Source organism: Cnephaeus nilssonii, assembly GCF_951640355.1.
Source record: "Cnephaeus nilssonii genome assembly, chromosome: 14".
Taxonomy (NCBI): domain Eukaryota; kingdom Metazoa; phylum Chordata; class Mammalia; order Chiroptera; family Vespertilionidae; genus Cnephaeus; species Cnephaeus nilssonii.
In genome coordinates this window covers 15012493-15035376 of record NC_137085.1, presented here as the reverse complement: position 1 = coordinate 15035376, position 22884 = coordinate 15012493, and the positions used below count along the sequence as shown (strand labels likewise).

Genomic DNA, 22884 nt, shown 5'->3' with positions numbered 1-22884 from the left:
TCCAGATGGGCAGGTTAAATCTGAAAGAATTTAGCCAGGTGAAGAAATGGAAGAACATTCCAGACATAGAGAATAGCATGCACTAAAGTACAGCAGGAGAATAAGAGAGAAGACAAATTTTGGAGTCCTCCAATGGTTCCATTTGGCCTAGTCATATATGCAGACTGTGGCTAAATTGGAATTGACCTTTAGGTCCTCCAACAACTTGCCCCTGTCCTTTGCTACTACTTCATTTTTAGAAATGAAAAACCTTGACAGCCTATGACAATTTCCCAAAGAGAAGGACACATTGGAAAAACTATTAATAGTAACTGCCAATATACAGCTTTTTAGTACCTATTTTTCTAATTACCACATTTTAGATTATTTTACTTAAATGTACAAATAACTAGAGATAGTTCTTACTGTCCACGTTCTCCACAAATTTGTTTGTGAAAAGCCATAAGCATGGGAAATAAAATTTAATTTAAAAATTGAAAGCTAATAGCTCATAGCAAATATACAGAGTAAGGCAAACATAGGTTTACAGTTGTTCATATTGAAAATAACACAACAATTAATCTAAGTATATAAAAACCTAAGCAACTGGCCAACCGGCCCATAGCTATGATACGCACTGACCACCAGGGGGCAGACAGCTCAGAAGCTGTCTAGCTGTGGTGACTTGGCAGCTGCGGTTCTCGGGTGACGCACTCAGAACCATAGAGGAGGGAGCCTGATCCCGGGGTGCATCACCCAAGAACCGCTCTCTCTCAATCCGGGACTCCTAGGGGATGTCAGAGAGCCAGTTTTGGTCCGATCCCCAAATCCATGCACCGGGCCTCTAGTAAATAATAATAACATTAAGAATAAATTCTGTTTCATGAACTCTCAACTGTAAGCCTACTTTTGCCCCACCCTGTGTATATATAGAAAGATGGATGTAGATATAGATGTAGATGTAGACATAGACATATTCCAACATTTAAAATTCAGAGATTTCAACGTGGTTTCCAAATTCTTATGCAAAAAACAAAGATCTAGCAATAGGGTGCTGTTAGCAGTGGCATGCGTTCTTCAATTTGTTATAGTCCCCACCAGTCATGTGACATATGTATTTGATTTATGTCCACCCTTGCTTTGTGCCTGGGCTACTGCAGGCATTTGTGGTTGTGGCCCTCAGTTTGGTAACCTTTCCCTGGGAATATTTAGAGTTCACCAGACATTCACATTCTGAGCAAGGGTCTGAGCTCTAATGAGGAGCTCTTGGCCTGAAGAGCATGGTAGACCACCATCTGAGGTAGCTGGAATTATTCTTCTCTTATAGGAATAATGCCAATAAAGGCTTCTTGTCATCTTAAACTAATTTAAACTTCAGCTCATCATGCTGCCTTTGTGTGAAACCTGGACTGTTTTTATCTAGTAGTTTGGAATTCTCTACTCCAGCATTTCCTAAAATGTGTTATATGAAAAAAATGTTTGGTGGGGTACTCTAGTTTAAATGAAGTTAAATAAGTTCTTTAGTACAGGATTCCCTTGTCTTTAATCTGTATGTGACTAAGTGTGGTGATTCTGGGGGAGAATGGGCTATGGGCACAGTAGAGTGTACATTTGCCAAACTTATTTGTCACTTATTTGTCCATAGAACACTTCTCTCTTGCAGTATCTTGATTTACTGGCTTTCCAGTAAATGCTGCCATATTCCATCAGGGAGAACAAGAAAGTTGGCCTATTGACCTACATTTACTAAAATTTTGACGAAGGGCTGACAACCTTTCATTCACACAGAATCCCTATTACTCTAGGGTGATAGGTAAAGAGAAAGGCAGGTTGGCTGCAGCCTTGGAGTGAGCAAAGAACCAACTCTTCAGGCCTCTTGCTCAAAAATGATCTCTCCCATACATTGCACAGATTGGAGAACATTTGTATGATAGATTTCCTCTGGAAGGAGAACTAACTCAGTTCATGTCTTCAAGTCTCCTCCCAGCAGAGTGGGGAAAAGAGCAGTAGCACCTAAGGATTTGGCAGGCTTGGGTAGGTTGCTAGTGAGTTTGGGTGAGGTGCCAAGGTTTCTATTAACAGAGACCAGAGAAAACAAACCATTAGGAGGTAAAAGAGGTGTGCAAAGCAGAAGGTGGGAGGGGCAAAGATAGATTACACCTTCTTTAGAGTTATGTTGAGGTTCCCTGTTCTTGCTAATGAAAAGGATCTCCTTTGGCACATAGGATGCTAGGCACTGAAAGGTATTTATTTAGTTGGCAAAGGAGGTGAAGATCCAGTTTTACCAGACCATAAAAAAAATAACAATGTAACCAAAGTGACTTCTGACATGTTGGTATTGCTGACTTACTTAGGCTCTTTTAGAAACATTATTTACATGTAGAAGCGAAAGGAAATTCCAGGATTTTTTACTATGTGCATAGGATCTTCAATGCCTTATCCATTTAATCTCACAAGAGCTTTGAGAGAGGAAGCTGGCAGGTGTCAGCTCACTATTTTCATTGCTCTTCTCCCTCCCTATTAAATAATAAAAGAAAGCATGCTTTCTCCATCCACCTTTCAGGTGCCTCTCAATGATGACCTCATTGTCCGTAGTGGATATAGCAGTGGCTTGGCTACAGTGCATGTAAGTATTTCATTGAGAACTGACTTACTTGGGAGTTATGTGCTTGCATTAAGTAAAATAAAATAGGGACTTTGCCACAAAGTTAAAAAAAATCTGTGCTCTGGTAATTATGACTGAAGTAGGATTTATTTATCTAATTCTTTTTAGATATCTTAGTAACTGTCCTCACAATTTCTTTTTGAAAAAGGCTATTTTCAAACCTTGTAAGTATATAGTCTGTATATAATTATACGTACAAAGTTGGGTAAAAGTAGGTTTCCAGTTGCTTATATGGAAAACAATATAACAATTAATAAGTAATAATACAAGAATAAACTGTTTCACATACAACTGGAAACCTACTTTTTGCCCCACTCTGTATATTATACATATATAATTTTGTGCTTACAGTAGGTCTTCGGGTTACATCAGAGATCTGTTCCTACAGCGTGACGTAACACGATTTTCACTGTAAATTGGAACCCACCTACATAAGCACCTACATCACTTACATGGAACACATACACAGCAGTAATGAAATGAAACAGTAAAAAAATTTTAAAAGAAAGGTAACAATTCCTGACCTTTACTTGGGGTAAATAAATAATAAAAAACATAAAGCACATATGTACATACATCCCAATGACGGAACTTTTTTTTTTATAAATAAATGGGAGATGGCGACGTAACCACGAAACGACATACGTCAAGTCCAGTGTAACCCGAGGACTATCTGTACATATGTATATGTATATTGTACATATATAATCTTATATTTACATATGTATATGCACACACATGTATACATGTTTTCTATGATTAGTAACATAGTCACATCTTATTTATACAGCATCATTGGGGATTGATATATATATATACTAGAGGCCCAATGCATGAAAATTCGTGCAAGAATAGGCCTTCCTTCCCCTGGCTTCTGGCACCGCCTTCACTCTGGCTGGAGCCACCTTTCCGCCTTCCCATGCTGCCCAGAGGCCCAGAGCAGCTGGGGTGGTGCAGAATGCCTGCATTATCGCCATGGCGACGACGCAAGTGTCCTGCCCCACCCCTGGCCGCTCGGAGCCTGCATATGCAAATTAACCCACCATCTTTGTTGGATTAATTTGCATATTCACTCCTGATTGGCTGGTGGGTGTCGCAAAGGTACGGTCAATTTGCATCTTACTCTTTTATTAGTGTAGATGTAAGGGCTTAAGTTTCTTTTATTAGCCATAGACTACATAGACATTCATAAACAGCTTAGGAAAACTTGCCACTAAATGACTACAATAAAATGAAATATGTGTTCTGAGCATAAATTAACATTCTATTGATGATTTTAATTATGCTTTTCTCTTTAACTAGAGGCCTGGTGCACAAATTTGTTCACGGGTGTGGTCTGGCTGGCCCGCCCCGATCAGGGCCAATCGGGGCTGGGCTGGCCAGGGGGAGGGACCATGGAAGGTTTTCCACCGCCCCTGCCCCCATTCAGGACCTGATCAGGACGGGCCGATGGAGGGGGAGGGGCCACAGGAGGTTGGCCGGCTGCAGTGCGCGTCATAGCGACCGGTCATTCTGGTCGTTTTGGTCGCTTGGCTTTTATATATATAGACTAGAGGCCCGGGGCACAAATTCATGCACTGGTGGGGTCCAGCCAGCCCACCCCCGATGGGGGCCATTGGGGGCAATCTGGCTGGGGTAAGGGGCCGTGGGTGGGGCTGGCTAGGGGGAGGGGCCATGGACAGTTTGCTGGCTGGCCCCGCCCCCGACCAGGGTGGGGGTGTCCACTCAGGGGCAGGGCTGGCTGGAGCCAGGTGGTTTTCCAGCCGGCTCTGCCCCCCGATTGGGGTGGGGACACCTGCTCAGGGGCGGGACCAGCCAGGGGGAGAGGCCGCAGGCATTCTGGTCATTCCACTGTCCTGTCAATTTGTTTATTACCCTTTTATTATATAAGATACATTAATTCTTTCAAAGACTTTATCAGATTGCATGCGCAGGGAATGGATTGTCCACTTTCTGTCACTTCTAGTTGCTTCAATAAACCTACTTCTGGCAGCAAACCTGCCCATCCATTCACACCCATAATTTCTTGTTTACCATGGTGGTATGTGGGCAAGGAGAAAACCACACTTCCTTGTAGTGTTATGTGTAAAATTGGAGTGTACAAGCTCACAGATGAACATCTTAGTAAGAGTGAGTTGCTCAGATTGAACTGCTTGGAATTTGGACCAAGATTCTGCCTGGCCAGTTTTTGTTTAATTTGGGCTTCTCAGCTATGTTTCAGGTTGTGGAGTTTGCCAGAAGTCTAGCTGCTGGGGAAATGGGTCTTGATTGTACACCATTTGCACTAGATTTTGAAAATGATACTTCAAGCATCCCATTTACAACAGCAGTCCTACCAGAATACCTTTTACACTTTCCCACTTTAAATATAATCTTATTTACTTGTCCCAATGCAGGTAGCAACTGTGGTTCACAAAATTGGTACCTCTGATGAATTTTGCAGCTTTTATTTGAAAATTGACGCCCAGGATATTGACGGTAAAACAGAATATAATTTTGCCTAAGCATACAGAGTGTCTGAGAGCTTCCCTGAATAGGAAAATGTACTGGCCCCAAAATAAAAATTTCTTTATCAAATTCTTTAGCAAATTGACATCAGAGTAAACATTACTACCATTTATTATAATACAAGTAACTCCTTAATAATAGTTAGAAACTGATATTAAGTAACTTAATAGCTAAACTAAAAGTATGCGCTATTGATCAAGAAATTGTTTTGATTAATTTACTCTTTAAGAATGCTAATTTCAGATACTTGAATTTCTGTTACTTTAGTGTCAATGTTCCATTCTAGGACCCTGAATTTCCCTATCATCCTATTGGATTCCACCCCTTACCCTTTCTGTATTCCAAGGGTTCTGACAAATACACATTTCTCTGCCTCCATCTTCAATCTGGCCTCTCCAGTACGTATGGCCTTTTATTAATGTACCCTTTTTCTATGCATGGCCTTCATGTCCCTCTTCTGGTGGGTTGGTTCTCCCTTTCAGTCCAAAAGCAAGTCCACGTGCACACTCCAGTCCTCCTCTGAGCGTGACCCCAGGGTTAGGGTGTGTGCTACTCCTCTGTCCTGATGGCTTTCCTGAGTGGCTCAGAGGCCTCTTCTTACATGAAACCTTCCAACTACCCATGAATCCAGGCATCTGCTTTTCCTACCTATAACCTCCCCCAAACATGTTACCAATACATATTTACCTTAAATGACTCCTTCCTTAAATTATAAGTTATTTGAGAGCAGCATATTGTTCTGATTTAAAGACTTATTGGTATTGTCTGTAGCCATGAATTTTCATTAATATCATTACAAGTGCCAACTTCCTAATCACAAATAACTTTTAAGTGTGTTCAGAGACCTGCTCATTAATGATTCTGTTCAGATGAGTTAAAAACAGTTAAAAACAGCTTATTCTCCTTTTTTGTTTGTTTGCTTGTTTGTTTGTTGTATGTGACAGCATCCAATGTCAGAGACACCTCAGAATACAAGCGCCTAGTAGCATGTGCCAGGTGAGTGCATTTCCACAGACGGGACTGTAGACTTCAAGATCTCACATTTACCATTATATTATTGCTTTACATCTTTTTGAATTTTAAAGTGCAAAGTTGTTCACTTATTCAAATGTAGAACATAACAGGTATTTTTAAATAGCTATTTATTATACAGACCAGTTTCATTTTTTGCTCATATATAGTTTTTCCTCCTGTTTTTGGCCATTTTTCTAATTCAAACACTCTAATTTTTATTATTATTATTTTTTGTCTTTCAGAAAGGTAGAGATGTGATGTAAGTATTAGGAAAAGAAACTGATTCTCTCATAAGCAGCTCCTACTCCCTTATTTAGAAAGATCACATTCACCCAGCAAAATCCCTGGCCAGTATCGGCCAGGGCTTCTCAGCTCAGGCTACACATAGAAGACAGGTGGAGAGCTCGTAGAACTATCCAAAAATCCAACCTCACCCACGGAGGTCATTCTAATGGTAGCCAGGATTGAGAACCACTGATGCTGTGCTTATCTGCCCACTAAATTGGCCACTGTGTTTGTTTTCTATTGCTGCTAGGTAACAATTTACCACAAATTTACTTTTAAATATATTTTTATTGACTTTAGAGAGAAGAAGGAAAAGGGAGAGAGAGATAGAAGTATCAATAATGAGAGAAAATCATTGATAGGCTGCCTCCTGCATACCCCCCACTGGGGAATGAGCCTGCAATCCCGGCATGTGCCCAGACAGGGGAATCAAACCATGATCTCCTGGTTCATAGGTCAATACTCAACCACTGAGCCACACTGGCTGGGCAGTTTACCACAGATTTAATGCTTAAAACAACCCAAGTTTATTCTCATAATTCTGAAGTTTGGAAGTCCTAAAATCAAGGTGTCATCAGGGCTGCATTCCTTCTGGATGCTCTAAAAGAGAATCCTCTTCCAGATTCTAGAGGTCCCCTTCCTCCATCCTTGAAGCCAGGAGCACAGCATCTTCCAGTCTTTCCCTCTGACTCTGACTCCTGCTTCCATCATCATATTTCCTCTGACTCTCCTGCTTCTTTTCCTTATAAAAGACCCTTGTGGTTACGTTGGGACCACCCGCATAATCCAAAATAACCTCCCTATCTCAAGATCTTCAATATAATCACATCTGCAGGTCCCTTTTGCTGTGTAAGGTAACCAATTCACAGGTTCTAAAGATTAGGAGCTGGTCATCTTTGGGAGCCATTATTCTCCTTACCACACCCACCATCCTAAATTGCTTATTAAAATATGTATATATTCTTTAATGATCACACAGAGTGAATCGATTAGTGGCAGAGCCAGGACTTGTTTAAATAATTGGTTAGTGGCAGACCCAGGACAGGCTTCTTCCCTCTTCTTTTCATCAGCCTTTAGTACCTCCTGTTATGTCCTGTTTCCTAAACTCTTCCTGTTCTCAATAAGTGATTTCTACTGGTATTGGGCTCTTTTTACTTGATGTCAAAGCACTCAGTATAGGTGACTTAGAAATTCCATAGTGTTGTATTATTAGAGCTGAAGTGGATTTTAAGAACATCATACAACCTTTAATTTAGAAACAAAGAGCTGAGACCCAAAGAGGTGAACTAACCTGCCGAGTTCTCAAAAAGTTAGAGGGTGAGCTAGGGCTTCAAAACCCAGACCCCGGACACCCAGTCTAGTATCTAAATCACTTCCTTTAATCAATGAATCTTAGACCACTGATCTCAAGGAACAGCACATTATTTCTCACTTCCTCCTTCCCAGGCATTTCCCACCTGTGTTTGTGGTCCCAACCCAGTCACTCTCTTCTCAGGATTTCTTCACCAGCCTACCTGTTCACAATCCCTCCTTCCTTTCTTGGCCAATCTCTACTCCCCATCCAACAATCCTCCCTTATTCTCTAAGGTCTTTCCATTAAGATAACCCTTTCCCAGGCAGCGTCATTCCTCCTAACTGCCATTCCTACTCTTGGGTAGTTATCTTCTGTGAAAGGGGTGTGATCACAGTTGTCTTTAAATCCATAACACTTGTCACTGGGAGGTGTGCACAAACACGTTCTTGGCAGAGCTAGAATCAATGCACAGGACCCTATAGGGGCACCCTAGAGTGGGCACAAGAAGCACGCTCTGATAGTGGAGCTGGATACCTGTGGCACAGCCTCTGCCATGAAGTGCTGAAGTGACCTTCGGTAAATCAGCTTACTTCTCTGGCTTCTTCTGTAAAGAAAGGATATTGCGGGGGGAGGGGGGTGCGAGGGGAGGGAGAAGAAAGGATATTGGATACTCAGAGCTCAGTGTCCTCCAGTTCTGTTTCCCAACTTTACTATATACAGGGTGGGGCAAAGTAGGTTTATAGTTGTTTGTATGGAAATAATACAATAATTAATAAATAATAATATAAGAATAAACTCTGTCTTTTACTAACTCACAACTGTAAACCTACTTTTGCCCCACCCTGTATAAAAAGGCTCTCATCAAAAACTCATTTGTTTGCATTCATTGACAGGAGCCCTAATTCCAGATTGTTAATACACAAAAGAAAGCAAATAGAGATGTAATGTTGAATATTCTGTAGTTTGGTTTTTGTAAACTGGGGACAGAATGTTCAAAAAAGCCAGCTGGAATATGCTTTTGGCTCTGTGATGCTGAAGTGACATTGGATAAGTAACTGTGTAGTACTGATTCATGTGAAGAATTCTTTGCCTCCTAATATTCTCTCTCCTGATTTAAAAAAAAAAAAAAATGCCAGCACATAGTTTCTGTGTTCAGAGGGCCTCTTGCGTGTACTTAGCTTTTTACAACCTCTCTGTTGCATTCATAAGAAAGAAAAAAGGGATTTTATTTCTCTCCTTCTCTTGGAACAAAATGCATTTGGGAAAGTGTGCTGTCTTTGGCAGCAGGCAAAGGGCTTCTTAAAAGAAAGGTTTCTGTTCTGTGGTTGAAACCGTCACCATGGTAATCAGTCATCAAGGCTCCAGCAACTTTTCATAGAAACTTTCCTTTCAAGAGGCCCCTTTCCATCCTGTTGACAGAGTATTTGCATCTGTGAGCAAGAGTTCTCTGCTTCTGGTGACACTCACCCACCCAATTAGGGACATGTCCAGATGTCATATTACATCCCAAGTTGCTTTATATTCTGTTTAAATTGTTAACTTGGTGGGGAGTGGAGTTATAAATTTTTATAAGCCAGAAATTTTATAATATTTTAAATTATTATGGTAAATATTACACCTAGAACTTTAAATAGGGTCTGCTTCTTATATGCGCTATGAAGTGTGATTGGGGACAAGAGATCCTCTGCCAACTCACTAACTCAAATAATACCTCCCATTTCACTTATACTTATTCCTTTAAATGAGATCAATTCATTTTCCCTCTTATAAAGCTGGTTTCCCAGTTTCTTCTTTTAATCCAGGCTGTTCTTCCAACCTCCACTCTTCCCCCCACCCCTCACCTGAGGATATGTTTATTGATTTTAGAGAGAAAGGAAAGGGTGGGGGGAGGGGGAGAGAGAGAGAGAGAGAGAGAAATTGATTGTTGCCTCCTCTGTGTGCCCTTACCGGGGATGGAACCCACAACCTAGGTTGGTGCCCTGCCCAGGAAACAACCCCACGACCTTTTTGGTGTATGGGACAATGCTCCAACCAATTGAGCCACCTGGTCAGGGCCCAAGCTCCACTCTTGAATGTCCAGCTACCTCTGAAGCATCTCGAGGTGAAGCTAGAGCCTGAAACTCAATCTTTGCAGAACCACATTCACTATGTCCCTGTCCCCGGTCTCAGACCCACCATCTTGCTCTGTTTTTAATCTTCTAACTCTGCTTAAAACTTTGGAACTTTAAAGATAAATTTAAAACACTAGTTTATACTTCTTCATAGTTAATTTTAGAAATAAGAAAATGAGCTCTAAAATGGGAAGATGGTTGTGAAAAACTCTCAGCAGAACTGGGATAAAACCCAAGTTTCCTGAATCCCCATTTCAGTGTTCTTTTCTCTCTTACCAGAACACCCACCACCCACCACAAAAGAGCAAATCTTCCTTTTTATTCCCTTTGCTTTACTCCTTAGATTTTCCACAAGCACAATTCCTAGACAAAGAATAGTCCTTAAAATGTTTTTTTATGGCAGAATAGTACTCCATTGTATAAATGTACCACAGTTTTTTATACACTTACTAGAGGCACGGTGCACAAAATTTGTGCACGGGGGGGGGGGTGTCCCTCAGCCCAGCCTGCACCCTCTCCAATCTGAGATCCCTCGAGGGATGTCCGACTGCCCGTTTAGGCCCGATCCTACTGGGATCGGGCCTAAACGGGCAGTCGGACATCCTTCTCACAATCCAGGACTGCTGGCTCCCAACTGCTCGCCTGCCTGCCTTCCTGATTGCCCCTAACCCCTTCTGCCTGCCAGCCTGATCACCCCCTAACCACTCCCCTGCCAGCCTGATTGATGCCTAACTGCTCCCCTGCCAGCCTGTTTGCCCCTAACTGCCCTCCCCTGCAGGCTTGATTGCCCCCAACTGCCCTCCCTTGCAGGCCTGGTCCCTCCCAACTGCCATCCCCTGCTGGCCTGATCGCCCACAACTGCCCTCCCCTGCTGGCCATCTTGTGGTGGCCATCTTGTGTCAACAAGGGGGCAGCCATCTTTGACCACATGGGGGCAGCCATCTTGTGTGTTGGAGTGATGGTCAATTTGCATATTGCTCTTTTATTAGATAGGATCTATTGATGAACACTTGAGCTGCTTCCACATCTTGACTACTGTACATACCACTGCAAAAAACATAGAAGTACATGTATTCTTTTGAATTAGTGTCTCATGTTTCTTTGGATAAATTCCCAAAAGTGGAATTGCTGGGACATAAGGTGGTTCCATTTTTAGTTTTTAGAGATAATTCCATAATGCTTTCTACAGTGGCTGTACCAATCTGCATTCCCACCAACAGTGCACAAGGGTTCCATTTTCTCCACATCCTTACCAACACTTTTACCCTTTGCAACAGGATGGATGGACCTGGAGAACAATATGCTAAGTGAAATAAGCCAGTCAGAGAAAGACAAGTACCATATGATTTCACGCATATGTGGAATTTCATGAACAAACTGAACTACCAAGCAAAATAGAGACAGACTCATAGAGAGTGGGCAGACAGCTCTGGTGGGGAGATTGAGCAAAAAAATAAAATAAAAAAGAGAACTCATGGACATGGACAACAGTGTGGTGATTGCAGAGGTGGGAAGGAGGTGGGTGGAAGTGGAAAAGGGCATAGAAGGTATAAATAGTGATGGGGAAAAACCCATATATTTTTTAAAAAATAAATTGCCTATTGTGGAAAATTTAGAAAATAGAGAAAAGTTTAGAAAAGAAGTAATCATTTGTAATCTCACAATGCATAAATAATAGCTGATAATATTTTAGTGTATTTCCTTCCAGTATTTTCCTGACCATGCTTATTGAGTCTTTTTACAATACACAACTAATTTTCTTCTTTGAATATGCTCTGTTGGATAAAGAACTAAAATGAGAACTAAAATGCGGCTCTGAGGTGAAGCTGTAATGTAACTGACCTTCAATCAAGTGCCTTACTCTCATCCTCAGTTTCCTCATGTAGTTAAGAGCTTGGACTGAATGGTTTTTATTAATTCTACCAGCTCTATTGAGATTATTGTCCAAGTGAGTAAAGAGTTAATATAGATTATTAAAAGGCCTCTTGAAACTAAAAATTCAGAGATTGACATGCATATGTTATAGTGGAGATCCAGCTTTGAAAATGAAAGCCTACCAAGGCACATAGCCTTTTCTTAAAGAACCTTATCTATTTATTTACTCCATTTTATAATCTCTAATTATTTTAGCTACAAACCCAGAGGAGAAGAATCATCATCCGGGTCCTCCCATGCAGTGATGGATATCTCTTTGCCTACTGGAGTCAATGCAAACACAGAAGACTTAAGAGCTGTAAATCTTTTTATATATTGTTATGAATTCTTTGTTTTCTTTACTGCATTATTTTACAAAGATATTTCCTCTAATTCAAGTATGTCACTTTCAAAGAATCACCCAGAATATTCTTTCCAAATCAACAACCTACCTAAGTTTTGATTTTTCAGTGAAGTTGTTGCTGGTGTAAATGGGTTCTTGCAGTGCAGTGAGAAAAGAATTTCAAAGGCACACGTGTGGGAGAAATTTAATAGTGGCAAGATTTGTTGGAGTGAAGGGACACAACAAACCCTCGTGGATGTAGAGCAAGTATGTCAAACTCAAGGCTAACACGGGCCAAATAAACAAAGCATGCTGTTTGCAGGTCGCTAGTTTGACATGCTTGATGTAGAGGGTAGGCAGACTCTAACAACAACTGCTCCGAGGTCCTTGATAATCTTCCATATATTTTCTTGGTTTCCAGAAGGAGCAGGCTTGCTTTCATCTATCCAATCTACTTCCTGGGTTTTCCCAGGCTTGGGTTGGTCCCTCCACCTAATTAATTCTTTTCCTGGATCTTCTGGCATTTCATGCCCTTATCCAATCTGATTCTTTACCCAGATTTTCCCAGGCTAGACTCCACCCCTTTATGGTGTCATTTGGCTCCTACTTCGAGAGCTCCAAAGTTCTCCAGTCATCTGGTTTCTACTGTGCTTGAACTTTCCTTTCCCTTCACCATCTTGGCTTCTACTGCATATGCGCCTAGTGCCCTGCCTTATTTATCCCTCCCTCAGTAATCCAGGCTACCTTCCTGCTTCAGAGTGAATCAGGCTTAATGTCCAGTTCAGCTCCCCAGTGAATCAGGCTTAATGTCTGATTCCATTTGCTCCCTTTTCTAACTAACTTGCTATCTATGCTAACAAAGTGAGGACATATATTTCCATGGCACAAAAACTGTGAGTGCCTGTGATAGCATGTTCCAACTTTTTTTTTAATAGTGGTTTATGTCACCATTATCTAACATCTCATTATCAGATGAATGCATTTAAACAAAAAGATCATAAAATTAAATTCAAGCTTTTCTCTTTCCTCCCTTAGCTTGTAGAAGGGGTGGATCAACTATTAACTGACTACCAAATCAAAGATGGGCATGTTATTCTGCAACTGAATTCAGTAAGTTCCACCTCCCATCATTCTTTATTTACTACTAGCAGCCCAGCATACAAAATTTGTGCACTCAAGGGGGCGGGGGGGGGTCCCTCAGCCCAGATTGTGAGAGGGTGCCGGCCAGGCCGAGGGACCCCACCGGTGCACGATCAAGGCCAGGGAGGGACATGGGAGGTTGGCCAGCCAGGGAGGGACCTCAGGAGGGCTCCAGGGTGTGTCTGGCCCATCTCGCTCAGTCCCGATTGACCAGACCTCAGCAGCAAGCTAACCTACCGGTTGGAGTGTCTGCCCCCTGGTGGTCAGTGCATGTCATAGCGAGCAGTTGAGCGGCCTTAACGTATCATTAGCATATTACACTTTGTTGTGTTTTGTTTGTTTGTTTGTTTGTTTTCTGGTTTTTTAAATTAAGTTTTATGTGTACATATCTTACCATTGCCCCCACCCCCACCCCAGCATATTACACTTTGATTGGTTGAACAGATGACTGGATTACAGGACACTTAGCATATTAGACTTTTATTATATAGGGTTACTATTCAAAATGAACAAGCTAAAATATTATCAGTTTCTTCTTTCTCATAATTTTCTTAAACCTTGAATTTGCCAAACAGATTCCTTCCAATGAGTTTCTTTGTGTTCGATTTCGGATAGTTGAATTTTTTCAAGTTGCGTTTCTGAATCCTGCTACTTTCACGGTGTATGAATACCACAGACCAGGTAACCAACTCTACTCTGAAATTTCTTCAGAGGACTACTTTGTATTTATTACAGAACCATTAAAAATCCACTAGAGGCCTGTTGCCTCTCCCAGGACTCACTCTTCACAAAAGTCCCAACTTACACATACAAACTACAGCATGTCTTTAAACAAATCATTTCACCTTTCTGGCCCTTCATTTCTTCATTTAAAAAAATAACTGGATTAGTTTGCTCCTAGTTCTTTTTTTTGTTTTTGTTTTGTTAATCCTTATCCGAGGATAGTTTTTCCATTGATTTTCAGAGAGAATGGAAGGGAAGAAGGGAATGAGGGAGGGAGCGAGGGAGAAAGGATCAAACCAGCAACCCATGCCCTTGACCAGGAATCGAACCTGGAACCCTTTGGTGCGTGGGATGACACTCTAACCACTGAGAACTTCAGCCAGGGCAGATTATTCCCATCTTTTAAATTCTTTGCCTCATTTTCATTGAACCTCTTCTTTTTAGAGAAGTCCATTTAGTCTACAACTTTTTAAATTCTCTCAGAATCAACTTCTACTCCATCTATATTCTCATCATATTTTGCAGAGAACTCTATTAGAGTAGTTGCCAGCTTCACATTTTATTGTAGTTATTTGTTTGCATATCTTTCTCACCAGCCCAGATGCAATGTTTTCATCTGTTGTGTCCCTAGTATCTAACACAGTGTCAGGTACATAATGTGTATTGATAAATGTTGAATGAATGATCCACATTTGGCCACTTCTGAGAATATTAAGTGATTGGAGAGTTCTCTGATTCACGGGACAGATGACTCCACTTTGGACAGTTCTACTTCATAGAAAAATTTTAGAGTGAACCAAACTCTGACACCCATTCATTCTAGTTTTAACTACTGAAATCACATAGAACATACTTAACCCCTCCTCCCCTTCAGAGTTAAAACACACACACACATAAACACACACACACTTGTTTTCTTCTCCAGCCTAGATAATTACAATTCTTTCAACAGACTCTCACTTAACATAATGTATTTCCTTTCATTCATGGAAGCACCAAATATTTTCATTCTAAGAAATGAATATTGAATAGTAAAATTTCAAGCACAAAAGGGAAGATCATTTTGAGGGGCCATGCTAGGATAAGGAATTCAAAATTTAACCACCATGAGTCTTACCTACAAAAAGAAGGGTTTGGAATTGGTGATCTCCAAGACACCATGGGCGAGATTCACAGGGTGGTAAATGTGTTGTACACTGATCAAGCCTCCTCTCCTAACCATGCTTTCATTGCCACAGATAAAAAGTGCACCATATTTTATAGTACATCCAATAGCCAACTTCAGAAAGTCTGTGAAGGAGCAACATGCCAATGTGTAGAAGGTAAATGTCATTTAACATGTTTAGGATGTATGCTTGTTTAAAGCAGCCACTCATAATCTGGGGCTATTCTGGGAGAAGCTATCTGACAAACAGTGGTATATCAGAAATAAAAATGCAATCTCTGATCATTGAAAGCTGATGCCTTGAGCACTGTAAAGGTACTTCTCAACAACTTCTGAACAACCTGATGTTTTCTACTGTACAGATAGTTGTTCACTATTAGAGGGATAACAGGATGTGAAATTCTTACTTTTCACTTGGTCTTCCTCATGTAATAGGTCCACAACCTAACAGAATAGAGGCTCCCCTTTCTTTACCTTGTTCCTCCCCAGTCAATGAATCCTCCATTCAATCTTTTATAAATCCAAGACAGCTTTCTTGGCCAAGAAAAAGACCCAGAACTCACAAATAATCAACTGACTCCATGAGGGTAGGGGTTGGTTTGGTTTAATTTTATTTTTCTAAATCTTTAATCTATATATATAAAAGCCTAAGCGACCATTGTGACCGAACGACTGGAACAACCGGTCAACAGGTCGCTATGATGCACACTGACCACCAGGGGCAGACGCTCAATGCAGGAGTTGCCCCCTGGTGGTCAGTTCACTCCCACAGCAGGAGCGCCACTCAGCCAGAAGCCAGGCTTATGGCTGGCGAGCTGGGAACCTCTCCCGCCTCCATGGGAGCACTACCACCGAGTAGCAGTGGGGCAGCAGGCACAGCTGGGGGCCATAATGAGCAGCTGCGGAGCTGCACCCTGCCCCAGCTGGAGCTCCTCCTCGGCAGTCCGACATCCCCTGAGGGGTCCGGATTGCAAGAGGGCACAGGCCAGACTGAGGGACCCTACCCATGCACAAATCTGTGCACTGGGCCTCTAGGATGTACATATTTCTTGGGTACTTGTTGCATCGTTTTATATCTGTAAATCAGTGAAGTTATCATTTTGTTCCTTCAAGGGATTCTTGATTATACTTAAAATGGGAGAATGTCCTCCATTCTTCAATGGAAGCATCTACATTTCTGAAAAGCTGAATGTGAAGTGACTATCCATTTTAAGAATAAGTCTCATGTTCAAGAGTTTGTTTTTATTTATTTTGTTTTTGCTTTATATAATGTTTCACTTCATGGAAGAGGAGAAAATAGACGGGTCTTAAGAATCTGGTATTTATAATATTATATTTGATTGTCTCAGGGCTCATGGACACTGTTTACTCCCATAGAGAGTGTCTGTTTCCTTGCATTAACCTTTTACCATTTTTCACAAAATCCAGCTGACTGTGGACAAATGCAGCCAGAATTGGATCTGACAATCTCTGCAGATACTAGAAAAGAAACAGCATGTAAACCAGAGATTGCATACGGTAAGTTCAAAAGTTTAATATATAGTTCCATTAAACATGACATTTTATGAATACAAAATCAGTTAGGAAGACCAATAATTTTATGTAGTGATTATATGGATACAACAGTACATGTATTCCTTTGAAGAAAAATGCCAGCAGTTCTTAGCATTAACATGCAAAGTTATTTATCCTTCAGCAAGAAACGTGATTTTCATTAAAAATGATGGAAGTGACTTGCACACCTAGCCAAGATACTTTACCCCCATATATCCCATTGAATTAAGGGGGCTTAAAAGTATTCAAAGACAGTTTTTTCCAGTCTTCACCAAAGTAAATGTTTTTTATTGATTTTTAGAAAGAGAGGGAGGAAGGGAAAGAGGGAGAAATACATCTATGTGACAGAGAAACATAGATTGTTTGCTTCCCATTTGCTTTCCAACATGCAACCCAGATTTGTACTAGTATATGCCCTGGCTGGGAATCGAACCTGCAATACTTTGGTGCAGGGGACGACCCTCCAACCAGCTGAGCCACCCAGCCAGGACTCAAAGAGAATTTTTGAGAAGTCACACAGGTGTAAGATTTCACTACTTACTGTATTCTTCCAGTTGATGGAGCAGAGGCAGAGACAAAGTTGGTTTTAGGGTTTGGGTGTCTTTTTTTTTTAATCTCTTCAAATACACAGTAAAACGTCAATACTAAATAATTTTCATATATATAGAATTTAAATCCATGTTTGAGACTCTCCATTTCAAAAAAAGCATCTCCTGGTTTTTCAGAGCTCAGCTTTAAATTAAATAAATGCCCAAATACAATTTTGTCTTATCTCAAGTTCCTCATAGAATTAGCTCCTTTATTTTTTATCCATACTTTCTGATGTTTATTTCTGGATATTGTACACTATCTCATATATTTTCTTGATAATTGGCAGGGCATTATTTTTAAATAAAAAATCAGTACAGTTGATTTGGTGCTATGTGTTTACCAACTGCTTTCATATAGTTTCTCACTAGAGTCCCACAAGACAACTTTGAGGTAACAGAATATTATCCTTATTTTACTAGTGAAAAAATGGAGGCTCATGGAAATGAAATAATTTTCTCAAAGCCATACAGGAAGTTAAGTAGTAGAACTAGGAGGTATCCTGGTGTCCAATATGATTGCCGTTACATTACGCTGAATTCTCTCAATGGAAATACAGCTATCAGAATGAATTTTGTGTGGTTTATAGTCTTTCTTTCTTTCTAATTCATCTTCTTTTTTTTTTTTTTTTAAGCTAAAAAGTGGCCCAACTCAGCCAAGGCTCACTGTAGTTTTTAAAATTAGTTTTTATAATAGATTGAGACCTGAAGAAAATACCATATTGTTTTAGCAAACAAACATTTCATTAAATTATTTCTTCCTTCCATTTTAGAACTATTTAAACTTTTAAATGTCAGAAGTCTATTTACCAAAGAGAATAAATTCAATATGGATTTAGTTTATTACTTTAAAAAAAAAACTTAGCTGGCTTTTTGGGAGACTATCGGTTTTTACCGGAATAACAGGATAGAAACAAAATAAAATAGTAAATACATTGCTCATATCTACCAAAAAGATTTGTGAATTTGAAATTCAGCACAGTTTTTATTTTAAGTGACTAATTTACACAGCCTTCCCCCCGCCCCCCCCCAAAAAAAATGAGTCCTTTCATTCATCTATTTTGTCTTTTCTTGAAAGTAATAAACTAAATCCAGGTTGCATTTATTCTCTGTGTTAAAATAGGTTTCTGATATCTAGCTAGCTAGGATCTCAAAAATGGACAAAACTTTCAACCGCATCAAGAGCAAAAACTAAAGGATCCTTTCTCAGGCCACATGGAAGGAATGGGCCCCTTCAAGCTGGTCAAACACACGATGGATTAAACACTGATGCCTGAATGAAGAGAAACAGCATTGAGAGTGGCTCATGTCAGAGAGTTGCCAATCCAAGCAAAGATGACTCAGAAGACAGAATCCTATCAAAAACCAAAAATCAAAGCCAGTGGAAGCAAGAGAGCAAGGCGGCTCCCAAGCCTGACCTGAATGATGACTAAAGGGTCCCCTCAGTGCTTGGGCAGAGAAGGAAGGGGCTCTTCAAAGGGCCCATGAGCATGCCTCCACTAATCCTACAGGATCAGAATCTGAACTTCATAGCTAACAAAGTCTCATTTTGTTTCTTTTGTGTGCTTCTTTAATTTACTATTGTTCTTATCCTAGTCAGCCTGTTCTATAACAGTGCCCCGGGCTAATGAGTCTACATAGAATGAATCATTAGAGTAATAATCAGTAGAATCAGACTTCCAAGCCTTTGAGAAGGCTTCTTGGAAAAAATAAGATCTACCTCAGGGTAGAGAGCTTACCATGCTTCATTTCTCATTTGTTTGACAAACTCTGGCTTCTATTGGACATGGCATTAGTGGTATTTAGCATGAACTGTTGTTGTTTTCTTTTTTTACCAGCTTATAAAGTTAGTATCACATCCCTCACTGAAGAAAATGTTTTTGTCAAGTATACTGCAACCCTCCTGGATGTCTACAAAGCTGGTGAGAATACTTATTCATTTTTCCATTCAACAAAGATTTAGTACTTACTATGTGCCAGACATTTTATCAGACACAGAGAATACAACTTGTATAACATAGCCAGAGTTACTGTCTTCATGAAGCTTATATTCTATTTAGGGAAATACATTTTTTTAAAAAAAGGAAATGGGCAACTAAATTAAATAATTATTTTTGAAAACTGTCTTGTTGTAAGAAAATTTTGCATACTTTGTTATCTCTTCACTCTGGATTCATTTTTAATATGTGTAAATTTTTAAATTTATAAAAATATCAAAACACCGCACACTAACAACATACACAAGAATTGCTGCACATTAACAATAAACCAAAATAAAAACAAACTATTTAGAATTAAGGGCAACTATGTGGTTCAAGGATAATAAATTTATGTTTCTCCTAAAACACAGGATGCTTAGAGTAGATGAGGATATAAATGATAAACAGATTAGTGATTGTTGACGCTGAGGTTAATTAACTATCCTCTCTTCACCTGAATAAGCTTGAAATTTTCCATAACAAAAGGCTTTTTAAAATAATGGTAAGGCACCACACAGCCACTCTGCTAATCATAACAGGGACTGACCTGGCAAATAGAACTGAGAATGTTGTTTACATGTTGCTACAATAGGAAATCATTGGAAAAGCCTAAGAAAATTAGCTTGAACTAATGTGTGTATACTAGAATTTGTATTACTAATTAAAGTTGATTGTTTACACAATTATCAATATATTCAGAAGTCTTTCAACTGATTAGGATGACTCTGCCAGTGTTTGACAGCTAACTAGAGATCAGTCCTGAATATATAACAGTGAATTAGACCCAGTCTCTGCCTCAAGAAGTTCCCAGCCAAGGTGAGGAGACAGACATGTGGAGCGAAATATCATAGTAGAAGTTCAAGTATAAATGGGAGTAAGGGGAAGATAGGTATTTAAAGTGTTCCAAGTCTTTTACACATCTCACACTTTTCTACAAAGTTTCTCATTGCCAGCTACCAACTACTTTTTAATTTTGCTATACAACTATGGAGATTAATATTGTTCAACTAAAGCAGTGATGGGCAACCTTTTGAGCTTGGTGTGTCAAACTTCGCCAAAAAACAGCATAACTCGGGTAGTGTGTCACTTTGAGGAAAAAACATTATTTCACAAATGTTTCATCCTCAGGAGCAGCAAATGTTTCATCCTCGGCATGCGGCCGCCTCAGCGGCCGCATGTCATCAGAAATGGCTACGCGTGTCAGTGCTGACACGCGTGTCATAGGTTCGCCATCACTGAACTAGAGAGAGGTTCTTTTAATTCCTGGTTCTGCAAGAGTAATGATAAACAAATGTCTAGTGCTTACTGTATATATATTTCTAAGCACTTTTTATATATCAACCCATTTAATCTCACAACAGCTCTACAAGGTAGGTTTTATTGTCATGCCCATTTTTCAGATGAGGGGGCTAAGCCCTTACACAAAGAGCAAAAATCATTTGTCTCAGGCCACACAGTCAGGAAGTGGCAGAATGGGGTATAACCCAGGCACCCAAGTTTGAAGCCTTAACTGTATGGACATTGTTGCTCCCCAATAGCCATTAGTCTCCCGATATAAATTTACACGCACTAATAAATAGCCTTGAGGGACTAGAATGCTTAAGAGAGATATAATTGTGACACCATAACATGAATGTGATAACTTTCTTTGTATGCCTCTCAGGTGAAGCTGCTGCTGAGAAAGACTCTGAAATCACTTTCATTAAAAAGGCAACCTGCGTTAATGCTGACCTGCGAAAAGGAAGGCAGTATTTAATTATGGGTAAAGAAGCTCTCCAGATAAAACACAATTTCAGTATCAAGTAAGTCGCCAATATTTTGGAGTCTCTGATCTTCCCTCCAAAATTGAGTATAATTTATCCTTAAATACACTACATGTTTCTTATGTGACCCTGCTGTTAATCAACAAACCATTAGGAGCAAAAGTGAAATAACGTGAGTTTGAAACAAAGAAATATTTAAAACCATTAGAGTAGCCGAGGACTCGCTGACAGATAAACCGTGTGCCTGCATCTGAAGATGAATCTGAGGGTGCTTATCCGAACATCTGCTTATTACCACATCTGCTCCCTCAATAAGTTCTCAGGCTATTCTGTTTGTAAAGAGAAAAATGCTTACATACACACTTTATTATCATTTTTAAAAAATAGACATCGAAACAGATGTTGTTTCTGCTTTTAACTGTGAGAGCTCCAAGCAGCTTCATGACCATCAGGGGCCTATGGATCTTCCCACTGGGAGGCAAGTCCAGAAGAGTTTGGCCGACAGCCTGACCCCCGGGGACCTGAACAGCCTGAACTCAATCGAATTTGGCTCTCCTCTCTCTGTAGCCATCATCACAAATGCTTCATTTTTATTTTTTCTTGGCAGGTACATCTACCCTTTAGATTCCTCCACCTGGATTGAATATTGGCCTACAGACACAACGTGTCCATCATGCCAAGCATTTTTAGCCAATTTAGATACATTTGCTGAAGACATCTTTTTAAATGGCTGCGAAAATCCCTGAAAAAGGTCATCTGTGTACAGTTTTCACTATGGATTCCTGTTGTTGAAGTTTCTTCCTTTTCTTTTTTTAAACGTTCACAGCTGGTCTTACTTGGAAAGCTCACTTTACTTAGAATTAGTGGCACTTGCTTTTATTAGAGAACGGTTTTAAGAGCTGAAATAACATGGCCTTGGGGGCATGGAGACAGGTACTCATTCCAAGGTTATTGGACACCAGAAGCAATAAATTGGAACGTCTCCTAAAACCTACCACTCAGGAATGTTTACTGGGGACAGAAGAATAGCCCATTGAAATGTGGTATCTTAGAAAAACATGCCCTTGCTTAAAAGAAAATACCAAGGAACAGAAAACTGATCATTAAAGCCTAACTTTGCTTTCAAAATGTGCAAAAAAAGCGGAAAAGCATGTTATTTTATGCTTCACCCACACAAAGACAGGCAAATTGAGAGGTGGAGAAGGTAGCAGCAGAGACCCAAGAAGGCCTAACCTTGAAGCCCTCAGCAAACTGAGGAGGTAGGAGAGTTTGTCTTTGCCCTTCCCCTTCGGTTGCTCTCTTTCCCCCTTTCAAGTCCCTCTAGTTTCTTCCCTTCCCTCCCAGCACATAGTCATTTCCCCAGGAACTCACCCTTGCTAATAAATTGTTCTCCTGGGAGGCAGTCCCCAGTGCGGCGACCTGGTGAAAAGAAACTGTATAGGAATCAGGAGGCCTTTGTTGTAGCCCCAACTAGATGTCTTTGGCTTTACTAGTACAACGAGGAGTTATAACAGGATGTTCATTTTAAGTGACATTTTGTAGCACATTAAAGTTCTCACATATATTTCCACTTAATGGCTCAAGTCCCCATTTTACAGATGAGGACATGGAGGCTCAGAAAGATGAAGCAATTTTCCCAGCCTATTAAGGGGCAGGGGCAGGGGCAGGGGCAGTGACCACATCTCAAAGCTCTCTCAGTGTAAGCACACCCCTCTTCTGCATCACTGCACCCGCCACATTGCTTGTCAGGTTTCACTCTCTAAGACTAAGACAGGGTTCAGTGGGAGTTTCTCAGATGTGTATAGTTTAACCAGCCCCACTGAAATATCGCCAAGGAAGTGTGAAGATAAACTCTGGATA

At 40.4% G+C, this 22884-nt stretch overlaps 1 protein-coding gene across 1 annotated transcript in view; it reads left to right on the top strand.

Moving 5' to 3' along the window:
- The window catches only part of C5 (complement C5), an 84477-nt gene extending 62000 nt beyond the window's left edge, over positions 1–22477 (top strand). Inside the window, exons 31-41 of the mRNA XM_079790439.1 lie at positions 2543–2605; positions 5041–5122; positions 6097–6148; positions 11987–12089; positions 13149–13223; positions 13829–13934; positions 15215–15298; positions 16570–16659; positions 19121–19204; positions 20925–21063; positions 21632–22477. Of these exons, the coding sequence (XP_079646565.1) occupies positions 2543–2605; positions 5041–5122; positions 6097–6148; positions 11987–12089; positions 13149–13223; positions 13829–13934; positions 15215–15298; positions 16570–16659; positions 19121–19204; positions 20925–21063; positions 21632–21770 (1017 nt within the window). The 3' untranslated portion in view covers positions 21771–22477. The remainder of the gene's footprint in view (positions 1–2542; positions 2606–5040; positions 5123–6096; positions 6149–11986; positions 12090–13148; positions 13224–13828; positions 13935–15214; positions 15299–16569; positions 16660–19120; positions 19205–20924; positions 21064–21631) is intronic.
- The last annotated feature ends 407 nt before the right edge of the window (positions 22478–22884 follow it).